General features: G+C 48.0%; 1 protein-coding gene and 1 pseudogene across 2 annotated transcripts; one reads left to right on the forward strand and one right to left on the reverse strand.

Annotated features, from left to right (window-relative positions):
* Positions 1-3532: 3532 nt before the first annotated feature.
* Positions 3533-8129, forward strand: LOC119267998 (cyclic dof factor 3-like). Of its 2 annotated transcripts, none has more exons than XM_037549473.1 (2): positions 3533-3712; positions 6220-8129. In XM_037549473.1, exons 1-2 carry the CDS (start codon positions 3632-3634, stop codon positions 7567-7569), a joined length of 1431 nt encoding a protein of 476 aa, XP_037405370.1. In that variant the 5' UTR covers positions 3533-3631; the 3' UTR covers positions 7570-8129. The 2 variants fall into 2 exon arrangements, with proteins under 2 accessions (XP_037405370.1, XP_037405371.1); XM_037549474.1 differs by lacking the exon at positions 3533-3712 and adding an exon at positions 3734-4567.
* Positions 8130-9317: 1188 nt separating this feature from the next.
* LOC119267999 lies at positions 9318-17462 on the reverse strand (annotated as a pseudogene).
* Positions 17463-17764: the final 302 nt, after the last annotated feature.

Consider the following 17764-nt stretch of genomic DNA (forward strand, 5'->3'; position numbering starts at 1 on the left):
AGCATCCTACGGTCATCCCCATGGACCTACCATCGTCTCACGAAGTGCCAAGAGGACATATGACACGAGCTAGAGCTAGAGCTCTCGAGACCGAGGTGACTTCCTTTCTTAGTGATATCACATATGATCCTCTCGAGACATGGCTACTACCTAAGTCTAGAATGTTGTGCATGATCAGGTACCAAGAGGAACCTCCCAAAGATGCACATGAAGGCGGACAAGTCCCCAAGTTCATGGATGAAGAGAACCAATGGAAGGAGTCAAGAACGGCTTCCAGGCCCCGGACATCCGGCCATGACCCCGGACATCCGGCCCCTGGAGCATCGCCTAGAGCAGCCGCCCATCCGCCAAGCACCTACAGGCCCCGGACATCCGGCTCGAGCCTAGAAATCTGGACCAAGCCCGGAAATCCGGCGCCCCCAGTCTCGAATGCGTCATGGCCAACCTCTCCAGCTCGAACATCCAGCCACCCCAGCCCAGACATCCGGCCCCTCGTGAAAGCCCGAACATCTGGCCCGACGCCCGGACATCCGGCCTCCCCTGTCTGTGCACAGTGTAAGGGCCCAAGGCCTGTGTACCCCTTCGCCCACTTAGACTATATATACTCCTCCTCCTCCCTCTTTCTAGGGTCAGCGTTGTGTTAGCTCATATGTGAGATAGAGCTTCGCTCATCCATCTGGATCTACTCCATCGCGAGGGACCGACACCTCTTCGGAGAAGATCCACTTGGATTCAAGACCCCTAACGGGAAGACCTCAAGACCTCCTTTCGGAGAAGAACCGGTTATCCTATGTATCGTCCCTTGTTGGATTTGGACCGAGTGATCTCTATGTGTACTTGGATCTAGCATATGTGTGATCGTTTTTGTTGGTTTGAGTGATTCTCTCGTGTTTCCCCTCGTATTTCCCCTCGTGTTCTTCGTGTTCTTCGCGGGATCCGCTCCTTTCGTGAAAGCTTGGCCATCTAGGGTGCCACCCTACATCAGTAAGCCAGTGGGGAGTAGGTGTACGGGGGTACTGGACGCCGGCGAATGCGGGCGAGGGCATGCACTGGGCGGGGCTGGCCATGTGGAAAGGTGACATTGGGGTTGAACCCATTGTGCGCGTCGCCAGGCGAGGGCGCACAGCCCTAGGGAGACACCGGGAATCCAGCCGGCGACCCGACGCCCTGCTGGCTCTAGGCGTGCGGGCCGTGGCCGTCGGGCGGATTCATCATCCCTGCACGAGACACCTCGGCCTGTTCCGCCGTGCGATCCTCCTGCTCGGCCAAGGCAACCGCTGCCGCCAGGGCCGCCCTATCTCGAGTCTTCTTGGCGTTGAGCCTGTTCCGCCGGTCGGTGGTGACAGCCTCCCAGCGCTGAACCTCTACCTTCCAGTCGGCGTTTGACATGCCTGGGGGCTTGGACAGCAGCGCCCTCTGCTTTCTCTGCTTCGGCTGGGCAGCGCTGGCATCGGTGGCGGCGCGAGGGGCGTCGTACTTCTTCGGCGGCATGGCGGCCAAATGGAGGGGAGAGGGAGGAGAATGGCGGGAGAAGGCGGGAGAAGGGGGAGATGGAGGGAAACGGAGGGGGGAAAGCGGGGTGATCGGCGGGAAAAGTTCTTTGTCTCGCCGACAGAGCGGACCCGCGCGCCTTTTCGCTTCTTCCGATGCTCCCAGGCGCCCCCTGGGGGCTTGGGTTCGGCTCGGGTACGCCGGCTGTTATTTCGCCCCAAACCGGCGATAATCGAGATCCTGGGGACGTGACTGGGCCGATTTCTCGGCGCCAGCGCAAAAAATAGCCTTGGTGGGCCTTTTGTGGGCGCGGCTGGAGATGCTCTTATAATAGTGGGATATAAGCCCGCTTACATGACGTTTTTGCCTATGTGAAAGATAGAGACAATGAAAAAGTAAAGAAATTGGCTCTTATACAAGAGCCAGCCTCTACGCATGCTCCTTGGTAAAGCATTTAATGAGAAGAAAAAGATAAAGCTAAAGTGAGAAAAGGTTGTGAACTTGTAGCCAACTCTATTGTATGAGTAATTAATAATGCTAACTCTTGGTGACATGACACATCTATATAGCTAACCGCTGGCTATATTACTCCCTATTTTTATTTACTTCGCATTTTAGCTTTGCTCAAAGTCAAACTTTGTAAACTTTGACAAAGTTTATAGACAGAAATAATAACATATACAATAACAAATCAATACCACTAGATTCACTATTAAATATACTTTCACATCATATAGATTTGCTATTGTAAATGTCTATATTTCTTCTATAAATTTGGTCAAATTTTATAAAATTTGACTTCAATCAAACATAATATGCAGAGTAAATAAGAACAGAGAAAGTATTAACGATGCTCATGCTCTCATGTGGCAGTGAGGGTGCCCACCCGCACGCTCAACACAAGCACCGCTACACTTAAGCGAGGCCAGAAACGGAGTCTTTTTCTTAATAACGGCGGCTGTAATCATATTCTTTCGTTGAGTGCTAGGGCAATCTTGTTCCCTGAAAAAAAAACGTGGTTTTGTTATATGCCTAGCTTGTGCTTGCACGGGTATTCGTTCGGTCGCCTATCGTTTTAGGCTTCGAACACGATTATTTTTCACTGATTGCGTTGTCACTTTCTTCGATCAAATGTCACTAGTGAATTTTATTATAACCCGAACCAAGAGGGTGCAACACAGAACCTTCTGGAAAGGGTAGAACACCACCAGGAGTAAAATAGAATTGATTTTTGATAAAAAAAACGAGGAAGCGCTTTGTCCAAGTGGGGCACACTGCATTTGCGCAAACGAAACTACTATACAGACGACAGTACTCCGGCCGAACACTGGACGATGTTGGATCGAACGGTGTTGTTTAGTTTTGCTTTACACATGAGCGGCTTGATGTGCTACATCGTCTGCAAATCGTCCGCCGTTTGTCGTCTGTGTAGCAGCGTTCTTGCGCAAAAGCGACGAGCTGCCGCTGCAGCTGCAGCTGCATCGGCTCGCAAAAAGCGGCGGCTGACGTGGATCTGCCACCAGCGATGGTTGGCGCGCAACCGGGTGCACCCGGTCACTGCTCCTCTGTGCTGTGCGTGTGCGCCAGAGATCACGTTCACTGTTTCAGCAACCAATATCTCGGTGCTCAGCCTCAGTGGTAGGACTAGTTGCAAAAATTTCTTACCGCATCCACAGTAGCGGAGAATATTTTCTCTCATGCCTAGGCCTCGTACCTGACCAATAAGTCCAGAACCAATACTAGTTTATTGCATAGGAGTACATGAAAAGAGAACAGAAAAGGAAAATCCTTACTCAGGCCCCTGCCCAAAAGCCAAAATTAGAGACTCAAAACAGGGTTAGTACTAATAACCAAATGGACTTGCTCGGGTTAGGATAATCGTGTGCGTGATTCATTGGAAGAAAGAAAGTAGATAATCTTTTGCGTGAGTGCATTGCCTTTGTGACTTTTACCGGCTGCCCCGGTGCAAAAGCCCCAAAAGTAGGCCTAGGCTAGGCTGCACTTTTGGCTCGCCCATCCACGCACAATTATTTGTGGGACTTCCGGCTCCAGCTCGCTCACCGCCTACTCCAACCCGCCTGACCCAGCCCCAGGCCCAGTGACATGCCATACACCCACCACCCAAGATCGGGACGCCGCCATGGCCGCGCTTAGGGACCGGGGGGACGCCGCCATTAAGCTCTTCGGCCGCACCATCCCGCTCCTCGACGCCGCGGCCGAGGTTAGTTGGGAATCTTCCTTTTCCTTGGACGGGGCGGGGGACTTCTCCGGTTCCTTTCAATTGCCGATGTGATGCGCTCTTCTTTCTTGGCGGCTTTTGTGCTGTCAATTGTGCGGCTGGTTTTGTTAGGTCTTTGCGGTTGCAGCTTCGTTTTTTTTTTGGAAAGGTGGCATTGCAGCTCCGTCTTCCCCTCCCAATAACCCACCTGTTAATTATGTTTGTCTCCACCATTCAATTACGTTTCTTGGTCTTCCTAACTAGGGTTCATGCAATTAATTTCATGCTATCTTTGTGTCCTACACTACCGAGGGCCTTCTTGATTTGACAAGATGTAGACAGCAGTGCCTTGGATTGGTATGTGCTACCAGCCTGCTTGTCCTTGATAGTCTCCATCTTGAAAAGGTGTACTAAAAGGAAACAGTTCTCTATCGAGAAAGGAAACGGTTAAATAAATCCCTATGTCCATAAGGATTTTATTTAGCCTTTTCTTGCCAAATGAAAAATGGAACTTCAACTTCTTTGATCAAATCCGTTTGCACTGAGATTGTTAAGATAAAATTCATCTTTATTAGTAAGACTAAGCCGGTATTTTGCCCGGTGGCTACGAAAGCCCAATAGAATCTAAATGCTTAGGGCCTGTTTGGTACTGCTCTGCTCCACGAAAATCAGTTTTACTTCACTAAATCCACTTTGGAGCAGTTTCATACAGGAGTTGCAGCTCCACCAAAGAGACCAAAGAGAATGTTTGGCTTCCAGTTAACTCTAGCTTCAAGAATGGGAATTTGGTGAAAAAGGATCTATTTGATTGGCTGACGTGAGGAGAAACGAAAGGGTATCCACCTACTGGTGGCAGTGGTGGGTAATTTTTCCACAACTTCAGCTTTTGGAGTTTTTTGGAGCACCCCTTGAAGAGTTTCACAAAAAAACAGGGAGTTGGACCCCGTATTCTATTTTTTTTATGAAGCGGCATATTGTGAAGTTATCCCGTTTGGCTTGTGTTTTCTAGATCGGAGCTGAATTTTAGGAAACAATAATTGCAGTTGTAGAAAAACATTGCTTCTACTCTAATGTTGAACTAGAGGGAAGCTTGGTTTGCAAACAGTTTTGCTATGGACCTCCAAAATCAGTTTATGTCTTGTCTTTGGAGTGTCAAAACCGGTGCTCATGAAATTCATTTATGCTTCATGATAGAACCAAAGCTATGCCAACCAGTTGTAATTATTATTTAATTCAACACATCTGTCATAGATACTGATCAACATAGCTTCAAGCGAATCATGTAATATTATATGTCCATTTTAACCGATATCAAATACCAAACTAATTACACCAAATGATTTTGCAACCTACGTGGAAATGCCAAGCCTACTCATGTGCATATCGTGTTATAGGTAAATACATGCAAAGTAGTCAATGGTTCTGGTACTTTTGTCATAAGTAGCTCCAGCTCTTAATCTAGTCCATGGCAGAGCCAGGATTTTGAAGATCGTTGTTTGATTTATTATTTTTTACTAGCTCTTTGAAGGTTCCTATAAGAAATTACTGCAGTTCGGATCCATAATTTTGTCTGATTGTTACAAAGGGTTATTTTAAGAAATTACTGCATATGGAGTATACATTGACCAGCTCTATCTTGCCCCTGTACATAGATTTTTTTTTGTTAAAACAAGTATAGTGTGTTGCTAGTATTTACTATTTAGGCAGTTGTGCAAAAAGGGAAATGATATATAGATAGGGACCGTGATGGGGTCAAGGACTTACCGGAGGAGCTTTTCGTTGGCCCATTGTGCAGTGAAGACTGATAAAAATCTCCCAAAAACACTTGCCGTGCAAATTTATACTACATACAAACTCAATATACTCTTTTGCAAAAGAAGAGCTGGGTACCCTTGCACCATGGTAGTACCACCTTGGATTAGTGCTTTATCGTGAAACAGAAGTGCCTTACAATTCCTCCAGTAACACCCCTGGTTCCTTGAAAGGTAGTTCTTAACCCCAAGTATGAAAGAGTTCCACGATTGCAAGTATAACAGAGAAACGGACAACTGAATATTATAAAGAAAGGGGCAGTACACGGGGGAAATTATTGGTGATATGAGTCAACGCTTAACACCTGAACATGAACAAACATAGTGAGGCATGGAATTCATGGATAAACATGAAACTATATTGTACATGACTGAATAATGTGTTGCTTGTTTAAATCAGCTATGATATCAAGTAGATGTTATGACATCACATAATTTTAGCAGCTGCTATGATAAAATCTTCCGTAGTCTCATACTCTCTTATGCCAGCGGTGTCTGCATTGTTTCCAGTATGCCATATTTTAACAGTAACCTGATCAGCATTGATTTTTTGTAAAACTTTAACTTCTTATTGCCTATTTTTGTAGCTAACTCAACATGAACTATGCTCAATTTTGCATTCTCTCTGTCGGCACTATAAAAATTATGGTATACCAATTTGAATTATCTATTTCATGCATGTTAAATAATATTTTTCAGGTTGTCACCAAGCTTGGAAATGATGCAAACAGCAATGATGTCATGCCTTGTGTCTCAAACAAGCTTTTGAATGTCGAAGCAACTCCTTTCTGTTCCAAGAATAGAGAGCAGAATGATCAAGCTATCAGCAAACATGGGGTGGAAGTGAGAACTGGTTTCAAATCTGAGGAGATTAAAACTGGGTCTGATGGATCTGGCCAAGACAAGGTACTCAAGAAGCCTGATATAATCGTGCCATGCCCTCGCTGCAATAGCATGGAAACAAAGTTCTGCTACTTCAACAATTACAATGTTAGCCAGCCTAGGCACTTCTGCAGGAATTGCCAGAGGTATTGGACCGCTGGTGGAAATATTAGGAATGTCCCTGTAGGTTCTGGAAGACGCAGAAATAAGCATGCCTCTCACTTCCGCCATGCTATGATGTCGTGTGATGCTAACATAGCTGCTCCTGGAGATGTTTCCAATGAGATCCACCATCTAGCTCTTCCACTTTTACCGCAGGTTCTTCCAGGGCCAATTAAAGAAAATAAAACAGTAAAGGAGTTCGGATCTCAAGTGCCAGTTTGTAAGCCTATGTCCTCAATCCATAATATTGAAGAACAGAAGGATACTCACCTTGTTGCCTTGGCCTCTGGTGATAATAGCGAAGAACAATCATGTCCATCTCCAGCGACAGTGTCGGGTTGCTCAGAAAATCAGACGCCGGATAGCGCAGTTAAAAAAGAACCAAGCAATGTGTTAGGATACTATAATGGCATCACATTGCCTCACCCTCACGGACCTGCTTTGGTGTTTCCCTGGAGTCCTGGATGGAACAGTATTGCTGTCATGGCAGCTGCTCAGTGCTCAACAGAGCCCATTCAAGGGTTGGAAAATGTGAAGCACGGTCTGCCGCCGTGGGCGCCTCCATTGATGATGGCAGCTCCAGGAATTTGCACGCCTGTTGTTCCCTTTCCTATGATGCCACCACCACTTTGGAGCTGCATTCCTGGTTGGCCTAATGGAATGTGGAGTTCACCATGTCCTGGAAATAATGGCCCTCCAAACAAAATCACATGCTCAGAGGACAATTCTCCTACACTTGGAAAGCATTCAAGAGAATCAGACCTGCAAGAAGAGAATAGGGAAAACAACGTACAGGTCCCTAAAACTCTAAGAATTGATGACCCAGCTGAGGCCACAAAGAGTTCGGTCCGGGATACTCTAGGCATCAAACCTGATGAGAAAGGCTTGTTTGAGCCTTTACAGATGAAGGTTCTAAAAAATGACAAGACACCAGAATCTCCACAGGCTCTGCAGGCCAATCCAGCGGCCTTTTTGCGCTCTCAGTCGTTTCAGGAGAGGACTTGAGAAGCTTGATCTTTTGTTTCTAACCAATGCCATCAGCCACCAATGAATGTTGTTGGGGGATATGCCCAGTATGGTCAGTGTTTTTTGCAGGGCATCGTCTTGAGTTTATATGTTCCTAGACTGCAAGCACTCCTACAGCCAACTCAAATCAATTAAAGATCTACCAGTGCTCAACTTTTTGTTCAGCCATTGTGTAGGTTGGTCAGATGTTTCTGCTTCTTCAGGGAGTATATTTATGTAAAACATGCAGCGAGTTTTCTAAGCACTGGTCAAGTTTGGAAAGTGGCATGGTTCATCGAAATGGTCAGCGAAACATAGAGAACTATGGTCTGCTGGAATTCAGAGCATGCTCCATCTGCAAGCATGAGACCTATAGCCCTTACATTGATGAAGCCAAAATGTTAATTATGATGTTCTCTTCCGTTTTAGGAGGATTGATGCTCTGATGTTTGTATGTAGCTAACATGTTCTCAAGTTTATGAAATGATTGTTATGCTAACCTTCGCCAAATGCTTAATTCAGGAACCGAAATGGAACCAACTTTGTTTGATGTAGACAAATCTGAATATAGTATGTGATGTGAACCATAGGTGCTCATGTGCCCATTGTATGCTCAACATATCTAAGTGCGTTTATAAAAAAAGGGTTAGACCAGTACGAGCAACAATGGCACAAAACATATGAGCAACAATACATATTTCAGATAGAAGAATAAGTGATAATATACATCACAGTATTCACCCATTCACCTTATGACTGATGGTGGACACCACACACCAGGGCACAAATTCTTGGTCGTCAACAATTTCTATTTCCTTTTCGGTGAATGTTAGATAGAATACATACACACACACACACCCTGGAGACTAAATCTATTGCCGTTAACAAATGAATGGCCCGTATACACACCGAAAGGGCAGAAACGAACAAACGGAACAGAATATAAGAACAGTAATGCTATATGCAATTCCCCTGCAAGGGTCATGAAAACGTTCGCATTGGAATTTCCGAACGATTCACCTGATTTAAAGCCTCAAACTTCTCTATTTCTCGGCCGATTTGAATATCACTGGGAACAAAATGCTCCGTGAAAGCCTTGATTGCAAAATGTGGGATCATTGCTGTGACAACAATGATAAGCAGCAGTAACCAAAACAAGCCTTGCCCCATTATGTGATAGATGGCCCTGAAATTAGTGTTTGGTGTCAGTTGGTTGCATCTATTATAGATAATCATAAACAAGAGCAACAGGTGTTGCACTTATCAGAAATCCTACTCAAGAAAACATGGGCAAATAGCTCATTTTACTTGTAAGAAGCCCAGAGATGCTTGCAAGGAAAAAGACAGCGTTTAATCTATGTATTCTAAAAGAATTATAGTGCAAAGGAAATAAACAAAATGTTATGCTGGAATGAAACAAAAGAGCAAGGGCCATGCGCACGGGTGAGATGCTGCCTGTTGATTTATTATCACAAGGGACATCTTGAAGCAGAAACTACATATCACAAGCTCGGCCTCCCAATTGCAATTATAACAGCTCAAGGTTTATTTCGTTTCTTCGGAGAACTCATCTCTTATAAAACAAACACATGTTGCAGGAAACTTGCAATCAATATGTCCGATGGAGAAAACAGTCAGAATACCTTTAAAGGTTTTAAAGACTACTGCATCTTTTTTGTCAACTTCACAGCTATTGCATGGAATACAAAAATAATGGCATCGGTAATAAGATGTGGGAGATGAAGCACTTACCCATAACCAGGAAGAACCCATATCGAATCTATCACAAATAGACAAATCACTGTTGCTGCTATCGTCCCCCATACGAACGCATGTATAATCCAATTCCACCGAATGATGTCCATGGCCAATTGCATATTTACAACGATGACTGATGCAAGTGCCCACAAATCTCCAAGACTAGACATGCCTATAGTACTTTGTCGATATGCAAAATACGGTATGTAGAACACAACCAAACTCTGCCAAAGTGCTTCAAGCATATTGAGGACAAACAAATTCAAATTATACTTCTCATCCCGTTGGCCAGATCCATAAAGCTTTGGGTAAGCTAGCAGTGTTGACTTGCTAAGATCCTTGTCAAGAATACCAACAACAATTGTTGGAAGGGATGTATAAAGCACAGTATACAGGAGACTACTCCATTCGGTGATAGCAGTCGTCAAAGTGAATGATGTATAAAGCACATACCTGAGATTACATCATAAGCATTATTTTTGGGGGCTATATTTTTTTTACTATCCATGCAAAAAATAGGAAAATAAAGAGGTGCTCCATAACATACTTTTTGAATAATTCAACCGACTATAACAAAAAATTATGGTCATAATTTCTGACCATAAAATTATTATCATATCACCGCAAAAAAATATATGGTCATAAATTTATAATGCCAAGGTACACATCTTATATGTAACACTAGAAAATTATAGGTCGCCACATTTTCCAGATTAGATTAATGATATAGATGATTTCAATAGCCGCCAAGTTGTTTTCTGACCAAAACCAGTAGTAACATTTTCCCAAGTAATGAAGTATTTATCCCCTCTAAAAAAACCTTACCAGAAAAGAACCAAGACAAATGTGGCATTCTTGTAGAAGTTGTAAAGGATCATGTAACCCATCCTTTGATAATTCCAGTGACCATGAACTAATAGAAGAGGAACCAAGAATCTGAATTGTCCCATAGAAAAATCTGATGCCATAACAGCTTGTCCTCCTTCTTGGCCACTGATACCAACCCCAACATCAGCCATTTGGATCATTGAAACATCATTTGCTCCTGAATGTCACAGGTTAAGTAAACAGTATTAATAATGCACACGTTGTCTCCTAAATAAAAATGGAACATAATAGAGGAAGCAGGAGGGTATACCATCACCAATTGCTAAGGTCATATCATCTGTCCTGTTTTTGATAAGTGCAACTATGCCTGCCTTTTGTAGAGGAGCCACTCGACAACATAAGACAACACTACATTCTGTTGCTACTTTGAAAAGCTATCACAACAGAATAAGACAGACCATGTGTCAGTTATGGCATCTTTATAAGATGGTCTTATCACACAGAAGGACAAAAGAAAATTTGTACAGCATTTGATAGAACTACATATGGACACATGCATATTAGGTTTGACTGAAGTCAAACTTCGTAAAGTTTGACCAAGTTTATAGAAAAAAATAAAAATATTTATCATAAAAAATCAAAATGATGTGAAAGTACATTCAATAATGAATCTAATGTTATTGATTTGTTATTGTACATGTTAATATCTTTGTTTATAAACTTTGTCAAAGTTTACAAAGCTTGACTTTGACCAAAGCTAATACGCAGACTAAAGAAAAAAGGAGGGAGTACCTCTTCTTGCAACTCTGTCTCAAGTATGTAAACAAGGCTGTTACCGTCCACAATCAAAGCAAGAACTGTACCAGAAGATTCTGATGCTAACACTGGATACGGTGAGCCAATTGACAAAGCAACTCTGTGCTCCTTAGTTCTTGCAAGTGCTTCCTCGAGACTTTTCTTGCAAGACTCCTTAGAATTGTTATTTATCACAATTTGTGTCATGTCATTCGTCAGCAGCTTACAAGAGTAGCCAATAGAAATTGCTGTCTCCTGCTTATCCCCTGTTAAAATCCAAACTTTCATGCCTGCTTGCCGAAGAGATTCTATTGCTTCTGGTACCCCATCTTGAAGCTTATCTTCAATCCCAGAGGCCACCAATATGTGGATATTGCACTCTACGTTGGCTGCAATTGATCGGAGTAAATTTCCCCTGCCAAGTACTGCTGTGCTAGCCTTCTCATATGCCAACTGCCACTCCTCAAATTCAGGTTGACTCAATTAACGCATACCAACAACAAGAGTTCTTAGGCCAAGTGATGAATATTTGTGGAGATGTGCCTCTGTAGCACGAACATTGTCCAGCTCTAATGATTTGTTGATAATTCCAAACATTGAACTGTCTGCACCTTTGACATATAACTTAACAGTCTTATCAGGGCAGCCGACAATGACAGACATCCTCTTACGATCACTATCAAACTCATGAAGTCCTAATATATCAAATCTGCACATTACATACCGGCAGGATACATCAGAACTGTAAGCCAAGCGTGCTAATGATCTATTGAATCAAAACTGGCACGTAAAGGATATGAGATACTCCCTCCGTCCGAAAAAGCTTGTCCCTCAAATGGATGTATCTAGCATCAAGTTAGTGCTAGGATGTATCTGTTAGACCTTTGAACCTGAGCATTGATAGTTGTGGATGACACTAGGAGAGTTTGGGACAATTTTCGTTGGTTTATTTCTCACACAATGCCATACCAACCTGAGGGGTTGGGGTTACATACTTATAGGCTGCTAGCCAGCCAAGCATATGCTGAGATGCTACTAAGATGCTAGTCTAAGATGCTATCCTAATTGCCAGTCCTTGATGGTCAGGAACTCTATCCTAACTGCCACAAGGACCATGTGCTGCAGCCCCACAACGACCCTAGTACACAGACTTATCCAACATTCTCCCCCTAAGTCTTGTACGTCGTCTTGTGGGAGTGTTGAATCATCCCGATCCTGGAGCAAAGCTCGAGGAACTTGACCCTCCCAAGAGGCTTGGTGAGCAGGTCTGCGAGCTGAACCTTGGTGTTGATGTAGCTCGCCTCGATGCTCCCTTCTTCCACACAGCTGCGGATGAAGTGGTACCTCAGCCGGATGTGCTTGCTCCGTTCGTGGAACACGGGGTTCTTTGCCAGGGCCAGGGCGGACTTGCTGTCCACCAGGAGCTGCACCGTCCTGGTGTCTTGAACGAGAAGATCACCAAGCAGTCGAGCGAGCCAAAGCGCCTGAGTGCAGGCGGTGGAGGCCGCTATGTACTCAGCCTCACAGCTAGACAGGGCCACCACCTGCTCCTTGACTGATTGCCAGCTCACGAGACACTTGCCGAGGAAGAGGAGGATCCCGCTCGTGCTCTTGCTGGTGTCGATGTCGCCGGCGTGGTCGCTGTCGCTGTACCCGACGAAGTGTGCTGCCCCCGGACACCTAGGGTAGTGGAGGCCGTGGTCGAGGGTCCCTGCTATGTAGCGGATGATCCTCTTCACTGCCTGCTGGTGTTCCGACGTCGGTCGCTCCATGAACCGACTGACATAGCCGACGGAGAATGCTAGGTCCGGCCGTGTGTGGGTGAGGTAGCGAAGGCTCCCCACAAGGCGTCGGTACTGCGTAGCATCCACTTCCTCCGTCGTGCTGTCGCGGCTCAGTTTCAGCCTCTCCTCCATCGGAGTGAGAGCTGGATGGCAGCCGGTGAGCCCAGCTAGCTCAACGATGCGCTTGGCGTAGGCGGACTGTCGAAGCGCGATCCCGGAGTGATCCTGGTGCACCTCAATCCCGAGATAGAAGGAGAGGAGCCCCAGATCACTCATCTGGAAGGTGGCCTTCATGTCTTCCTTGAATGCCGCCACCTCTGCATCTTTGGTGCCGGTGATCACCAAGTCGTCAACATAGACGCCCACCAACAGGGCATTTCCTCCACTGCCCCGTCGGTAGACAGCGGCCTCATGCGGGCTTTGCTCGAAGCCCATCTTCTTCAGCGTGGAGTCCAGCTTGGCATTCCACGCCCTAGGTGCCTGCCGTAGGCCATAGAGGGCCTTGCGCAGGCGGAGTACCTTGCCCTCCTGGCTGGGAATCGCAAAACCCGGTGGCTGATGCACGTAGACTTCCTCCTTCAAGTCACCGTTGAGGAATGCCGACTTGACATCCATGTGATGGACACGCCAGCCCTCCTGGGCAGCTAGCGCAAGGAGAAGTCGCACGGACTCCATCCGTGCCACTGGAGCGAAGGCGTCGTCGAAGTCAACTCCTTCCTGCTGCAAGAAGCCTCAGGCCACCAGGCGAGCCTTGTGCTTGATGATGGCGCCGGCTCCATCCCTCTTCAGCTTGAACACCCACTTAAGGGTGATTGCGTGGTGACCACGAGGGAGGTCAGCGAGCTCCCAGGTGCGGTTTTGCTCGACCGCATCCATCTCCAACTGCATCGCGGCGCGCCATGCCGCATCTCTCTCGGCCTCTGCAAAGGACCGTGGTTCGTCGTCCTCACACGCGAGTTGTAGCTGCGCCTCCAGGTCACGTGGCATCAGTCCCGGCACCGGCTGGTCGCCAAGTAGGTCATCCATCATGCGATACCGCAGTTGTTCGCCTCCATACCACGCGTCAACCTGCTCCTCGTCGTGAGTGAGCGGGGAAGCGAACTTCATCGGGTTGTGCTCAGCGTGAGCTGGTGCTGATGAAGACGAACCCGGAGTGGTGACCGCCGGGGCTGGAGTATGCGGCGTCGCCAGTTGTGGTGCCGTCGGCGTAGCGGGCACCGGAGTCGATGTAGTTTTGGGGGCCGGGGTAGACGTGCCCGGCGGTGAGGAGCTACTTGCTCCCCCGGCTTCCTTGAAGTGAGCGTACTCGACAATGAAGTCATCATACGTCGGCGTCGCGCCGTCGTCCACCGCCTTGTCCCATTGCCACCCTCGCCCTTCGTTGAACACGACGTCTAGCACCGTGCGCATACGCTGTGTCTTTGAGTCGAGGATGCGGTAGGCCTTTGAGCCCTCCGCGTAGCCGATGAAGACTCCCGGAGTGCTCCTGTCGTCGAGCTTGCCGATGTGGCCAAGCTCCTTAGCGAACACAAGACAGCCAAAGACCCGCAAATGGGAGACCGCCGGCTTCCGCCCATGCCAGACCTCATACGGTGTCCTGCCGTCGAGTGCCTTAGTAGGCGAGCGGTTGAGGATGTAGACGGCTGTCAGCACCGCCTCTCCCCAGAAAACAGACGGCATCCCTCGCTGCTTGAGGAGAGCCCGAGCCATCCCCACAACCGTCTGGTTGCGCCGCTCGACGACTCCGTTTTGCTGCGGGCTGTACGGCGTGGAGTAGTGGCACTGGATGCCCTCATCGGCGCAGTACGACGCGAATTCAGCCGCCGTGAATTCGCCGCCGTTGTCAGTGCGCAAGACGCGCAATTTGCGGCCGCTCTCCGCCTCCACACCAGCCTGCGCGCGCCTGATGGCGTCCGCCGCTTCTCCCTTGCTGCCGAGAATCATCACCCACATGTAGCGAGAGAGATCGTCGACGAGCAGCAGGAAGTAGCGTCGACCTCCTGGTGTGGCTGGCGTCACCGGGCCGCACAAGTCTCCGTGCATGAGCTCCAGCTTCTCCTTGGCCCGAAAACTCGCCTGTTGGGGAAAGGGGAGTCGTCTCTGCTTCGTCAGTACGCAGATGTCGCAGAACTGCTCCACATGGTCGAGGCATGGCAGGCCTCGTACCATCTCCTTGGCACTTAGACGCTTCAGGGCTTCGAAGTGAAGATGCCCAAAGCGCTCATGCCATTGCCACGCCTCGTCGTCCCGACGGACAGTGAGACAGACCGGTTGTGCCACCTGCACATCAAGGACGTAGAGTCGATTTCCACCTCTGGGTACCTTGGCTAGAAGGCGACCCTGGCGATCCCAGATGCGTAGGACCCCATGCTCAATCAGCACGCGTGAGCCGTTCTCATCCAGCTGTCCCAAGCTGATGATGGAGTTCCTTAGCGCGGGGATGTAGTAGACACCGGTGAGCAGCCGATGCTACCAACTACCAGCTGCCTCAGACTGTAGGAGACTACACAGGCAGTATGTCTGCTTATAGTTTTCTAGAGATGAAGAGATCATGGATAGTGTCCCTCCACTCCTAGTCACATAATAACTTTTGATATCACAAAATTTTGCATTTCAGTTAGATAGCCGGTACTAAATTCTATCGAAAACACACTCATGAAGTATTGCCAAATACAATGGTCACAAAGCGAAAGTTGAGAGCTATCTTACCTCTGTCTGTCACCAAGGACATCGATCACTACGTAACCAGATGTTCGCTCAACAAGCACAATGCCATAAGTTGCTGCAGCATAAGCTAGTGCCTGCTCATCAGGGGACTCACCCTGATAATCAATCAACTTTTGTTTAGGATCTCTAGTGTCCAGGACAAGTGGCACAATTGTATTGCAGGCAGCAAGAGCAAGGAAGAATTCAAGGACAAGCTTTGCTTCCTCATTTGAGCTGTCATTGTTCAATAACTTCAAAAGCTGAGGGTCAGTCCTAACTGCCATTTTTGGTGTCCACAGAAGATCATCAACTGACCAAAACCAGCAAATAAGAGGTCTTATTAGGAAACAGCAACATCAAACAAGTAATATAAATTAAAGTCATCGTACCTACAACTGAGGACCCACATGCAGGTTTGCCAGAACTGTAATCAACTCCGTGAATGGATGCACACATGAACTCCATCTTGTTCTCTGTCAGCGTCCCTGTCTTATCAGAGAAAACATACTTAATCTGCCCCAAATCCTCATTTATATTCAGAGCCCTGCACTGGAACCTGGACCTTGACGATTCGTCATACAAGTCATTGTCGGCGCCCATGAAATATGCTTGCCCAAGTCGTACCAACTCCATTGATATATACAACGAGATAGGAATGATGACCTGATACACTATGACGGCCATGAGGAATGTAACGAATATCTGCATTCCGATTCCATAGTAATTGTAGTTCTTCCCGGTTGTGTAATCCTTTTCTCTAAAGAATTGGGTGAACTCAAGCTCCCGCTGGTGATTCAGGAGCCAAATCCCTGCGAGCACAGATGCAGTTATGCACATCCCAATGAGCATAATGGACAATATGACTGTCTCCCGATTCAACTGTGTCTCCAAGCGGCTACGCTTGGATGGCGGCCCCGAGTTGTTGAGCATGACCTTAGTCTCCTTTCCAGCATAAACCACGACCCCTATAGCCCATGTGGTATTCTTGAGCTCACAACCACGGAGCACAATGTTGGACGGTCCGAGTGAGACACGATTGCCGTCGATCTCCAAATTCGCCTGGAACCCATAAATGTTCCTGTTGGGCCGCTCGCAATGCAGCATACCAGCTACGTGGCCGTCGTGAGAGAACCTCAACTGCGTCTCCTGCTTGGCATACCTCGTCTTGAGGTTGGTCTCCCCGTCAAGATTGACGGTCTGGACGTGCGCGAGGCCAGTGGGGTCACTAGTGGCGAGCAGAACCATGTCGGCCGGGAGCGTCTGGTTGGACGCGACGCGCACGACGTCCCCGACGCGTATGTGCTTCCATTTCTTGGGGAGGTACTCGCCGGCGGTTTGTGGCGCGAGGACGGCGGCGAGGCGGTTGTTCTCCCTGCGGTCGGAGCGGTGGCGGCGGATGTCCTCGTAGGCGTCCTTCACAGCGGTGACGAAGAGCACGAAGGCCAGCGGGAGCACAGACGCGCCACGGCCAAAGACGGCGACCTGGGGGAGCTGGTTGAGCACGGTGATGGCGAGGAAGTAGACGTACGACAGCCGTCGGAACTGCTCGAACAGGTTGCGCGGCAGGAAGGTGAGCGCGGAGTACTTGGCCGTCCGGACAGCGTTGCCGGCAAACTCCGGCGATGGCTCCCCCACGGCGACGGCGCGGTACTCACCCCCCTCGTGGAGCTCCCGCTCCGACGCCGACGGGTCGGGCTGGTCGCGTCGGGAGGGGCGGAAGGGGTCCGGGACCTCAACGGAGAAGCCCAGGTGGTCAGCGCGAACGGAAGGCTCCGGCTGCGACGGCGGGAGTTGCGACGCCGGCGGCGGCGGGTGCGCGGAGGCGGCGTCGATAAGCGGGCGCTCGGACGTCATGGGGGAGGCGGCGAGAACTAGTGGGTGGTCTGAGCCATGGGCGGGGCGGGGCGAGGCGGATTTGGGTGGACGCCGGCGAGGTCAAAGCTGGCGGTGAGGTGAGGAGCTTGGAGAAGAAGCGGAGCCTTTACGGGTTCGAGAGTTTTCCGTTTGGGGGCTGGGGCGCGATTTTGGGGAGACACGAGCGGGTTGGTGGCAAATTCGGAGGAGCTTCTCCTCTAATTGCCAGATTTCAAAATTGGGTGTACGTAGGACACATCTAGATGTGCTTTAGTTATTGCACATCTAAGTGAGTGAATTAAGCACAGAGAGAAAAAAAAAAATATCCACACGAATCTCAACATAAGATCAATAATATAGGATTTAGATGTGCAATACTTATGGCACATCTAGATGTGCTTTAGCAAAACTGTTCAAAATTCCAATCTCTCAAATTTCCGGCTCGTTAATTTATCAGTTTTGCTAGAACT

Source organism: Triticum dicoccoides, chromosome 3A (genome assembly GCF_002162155.2).
Source record: "Triticum dicoccoides isolate Atlit2015 ecotype Zavitan chromosome 3A, WEW_v2.0, whole genome shotgun sequence".
Classification (NCBI taxonomy): domain Eukaryota; kingdom Viridiplantae; phylum Streptophyta; class Magnoliopsida; order Poales; family Poaceae; genus Triticum; species Triticum dicoccoides.

Bases quoted from the DNA above. Each gene is read 5' to 3' on its own strand.
- LOC119267998 (XM_037549473.1), top strand. From the start codon at position 3,632: ATGGCCGCGCTTAGGGACCGGGGGGACGCCGCCATTAAGCTCTTCGGC. The intron at 3,713-6,219 runs GTTAGTTGGGAA...AATATTTTTCAG, and splicing joins TCCTCGACGCCGCGGCCGAG to GTTGTCACCAAGCTTGGAAA.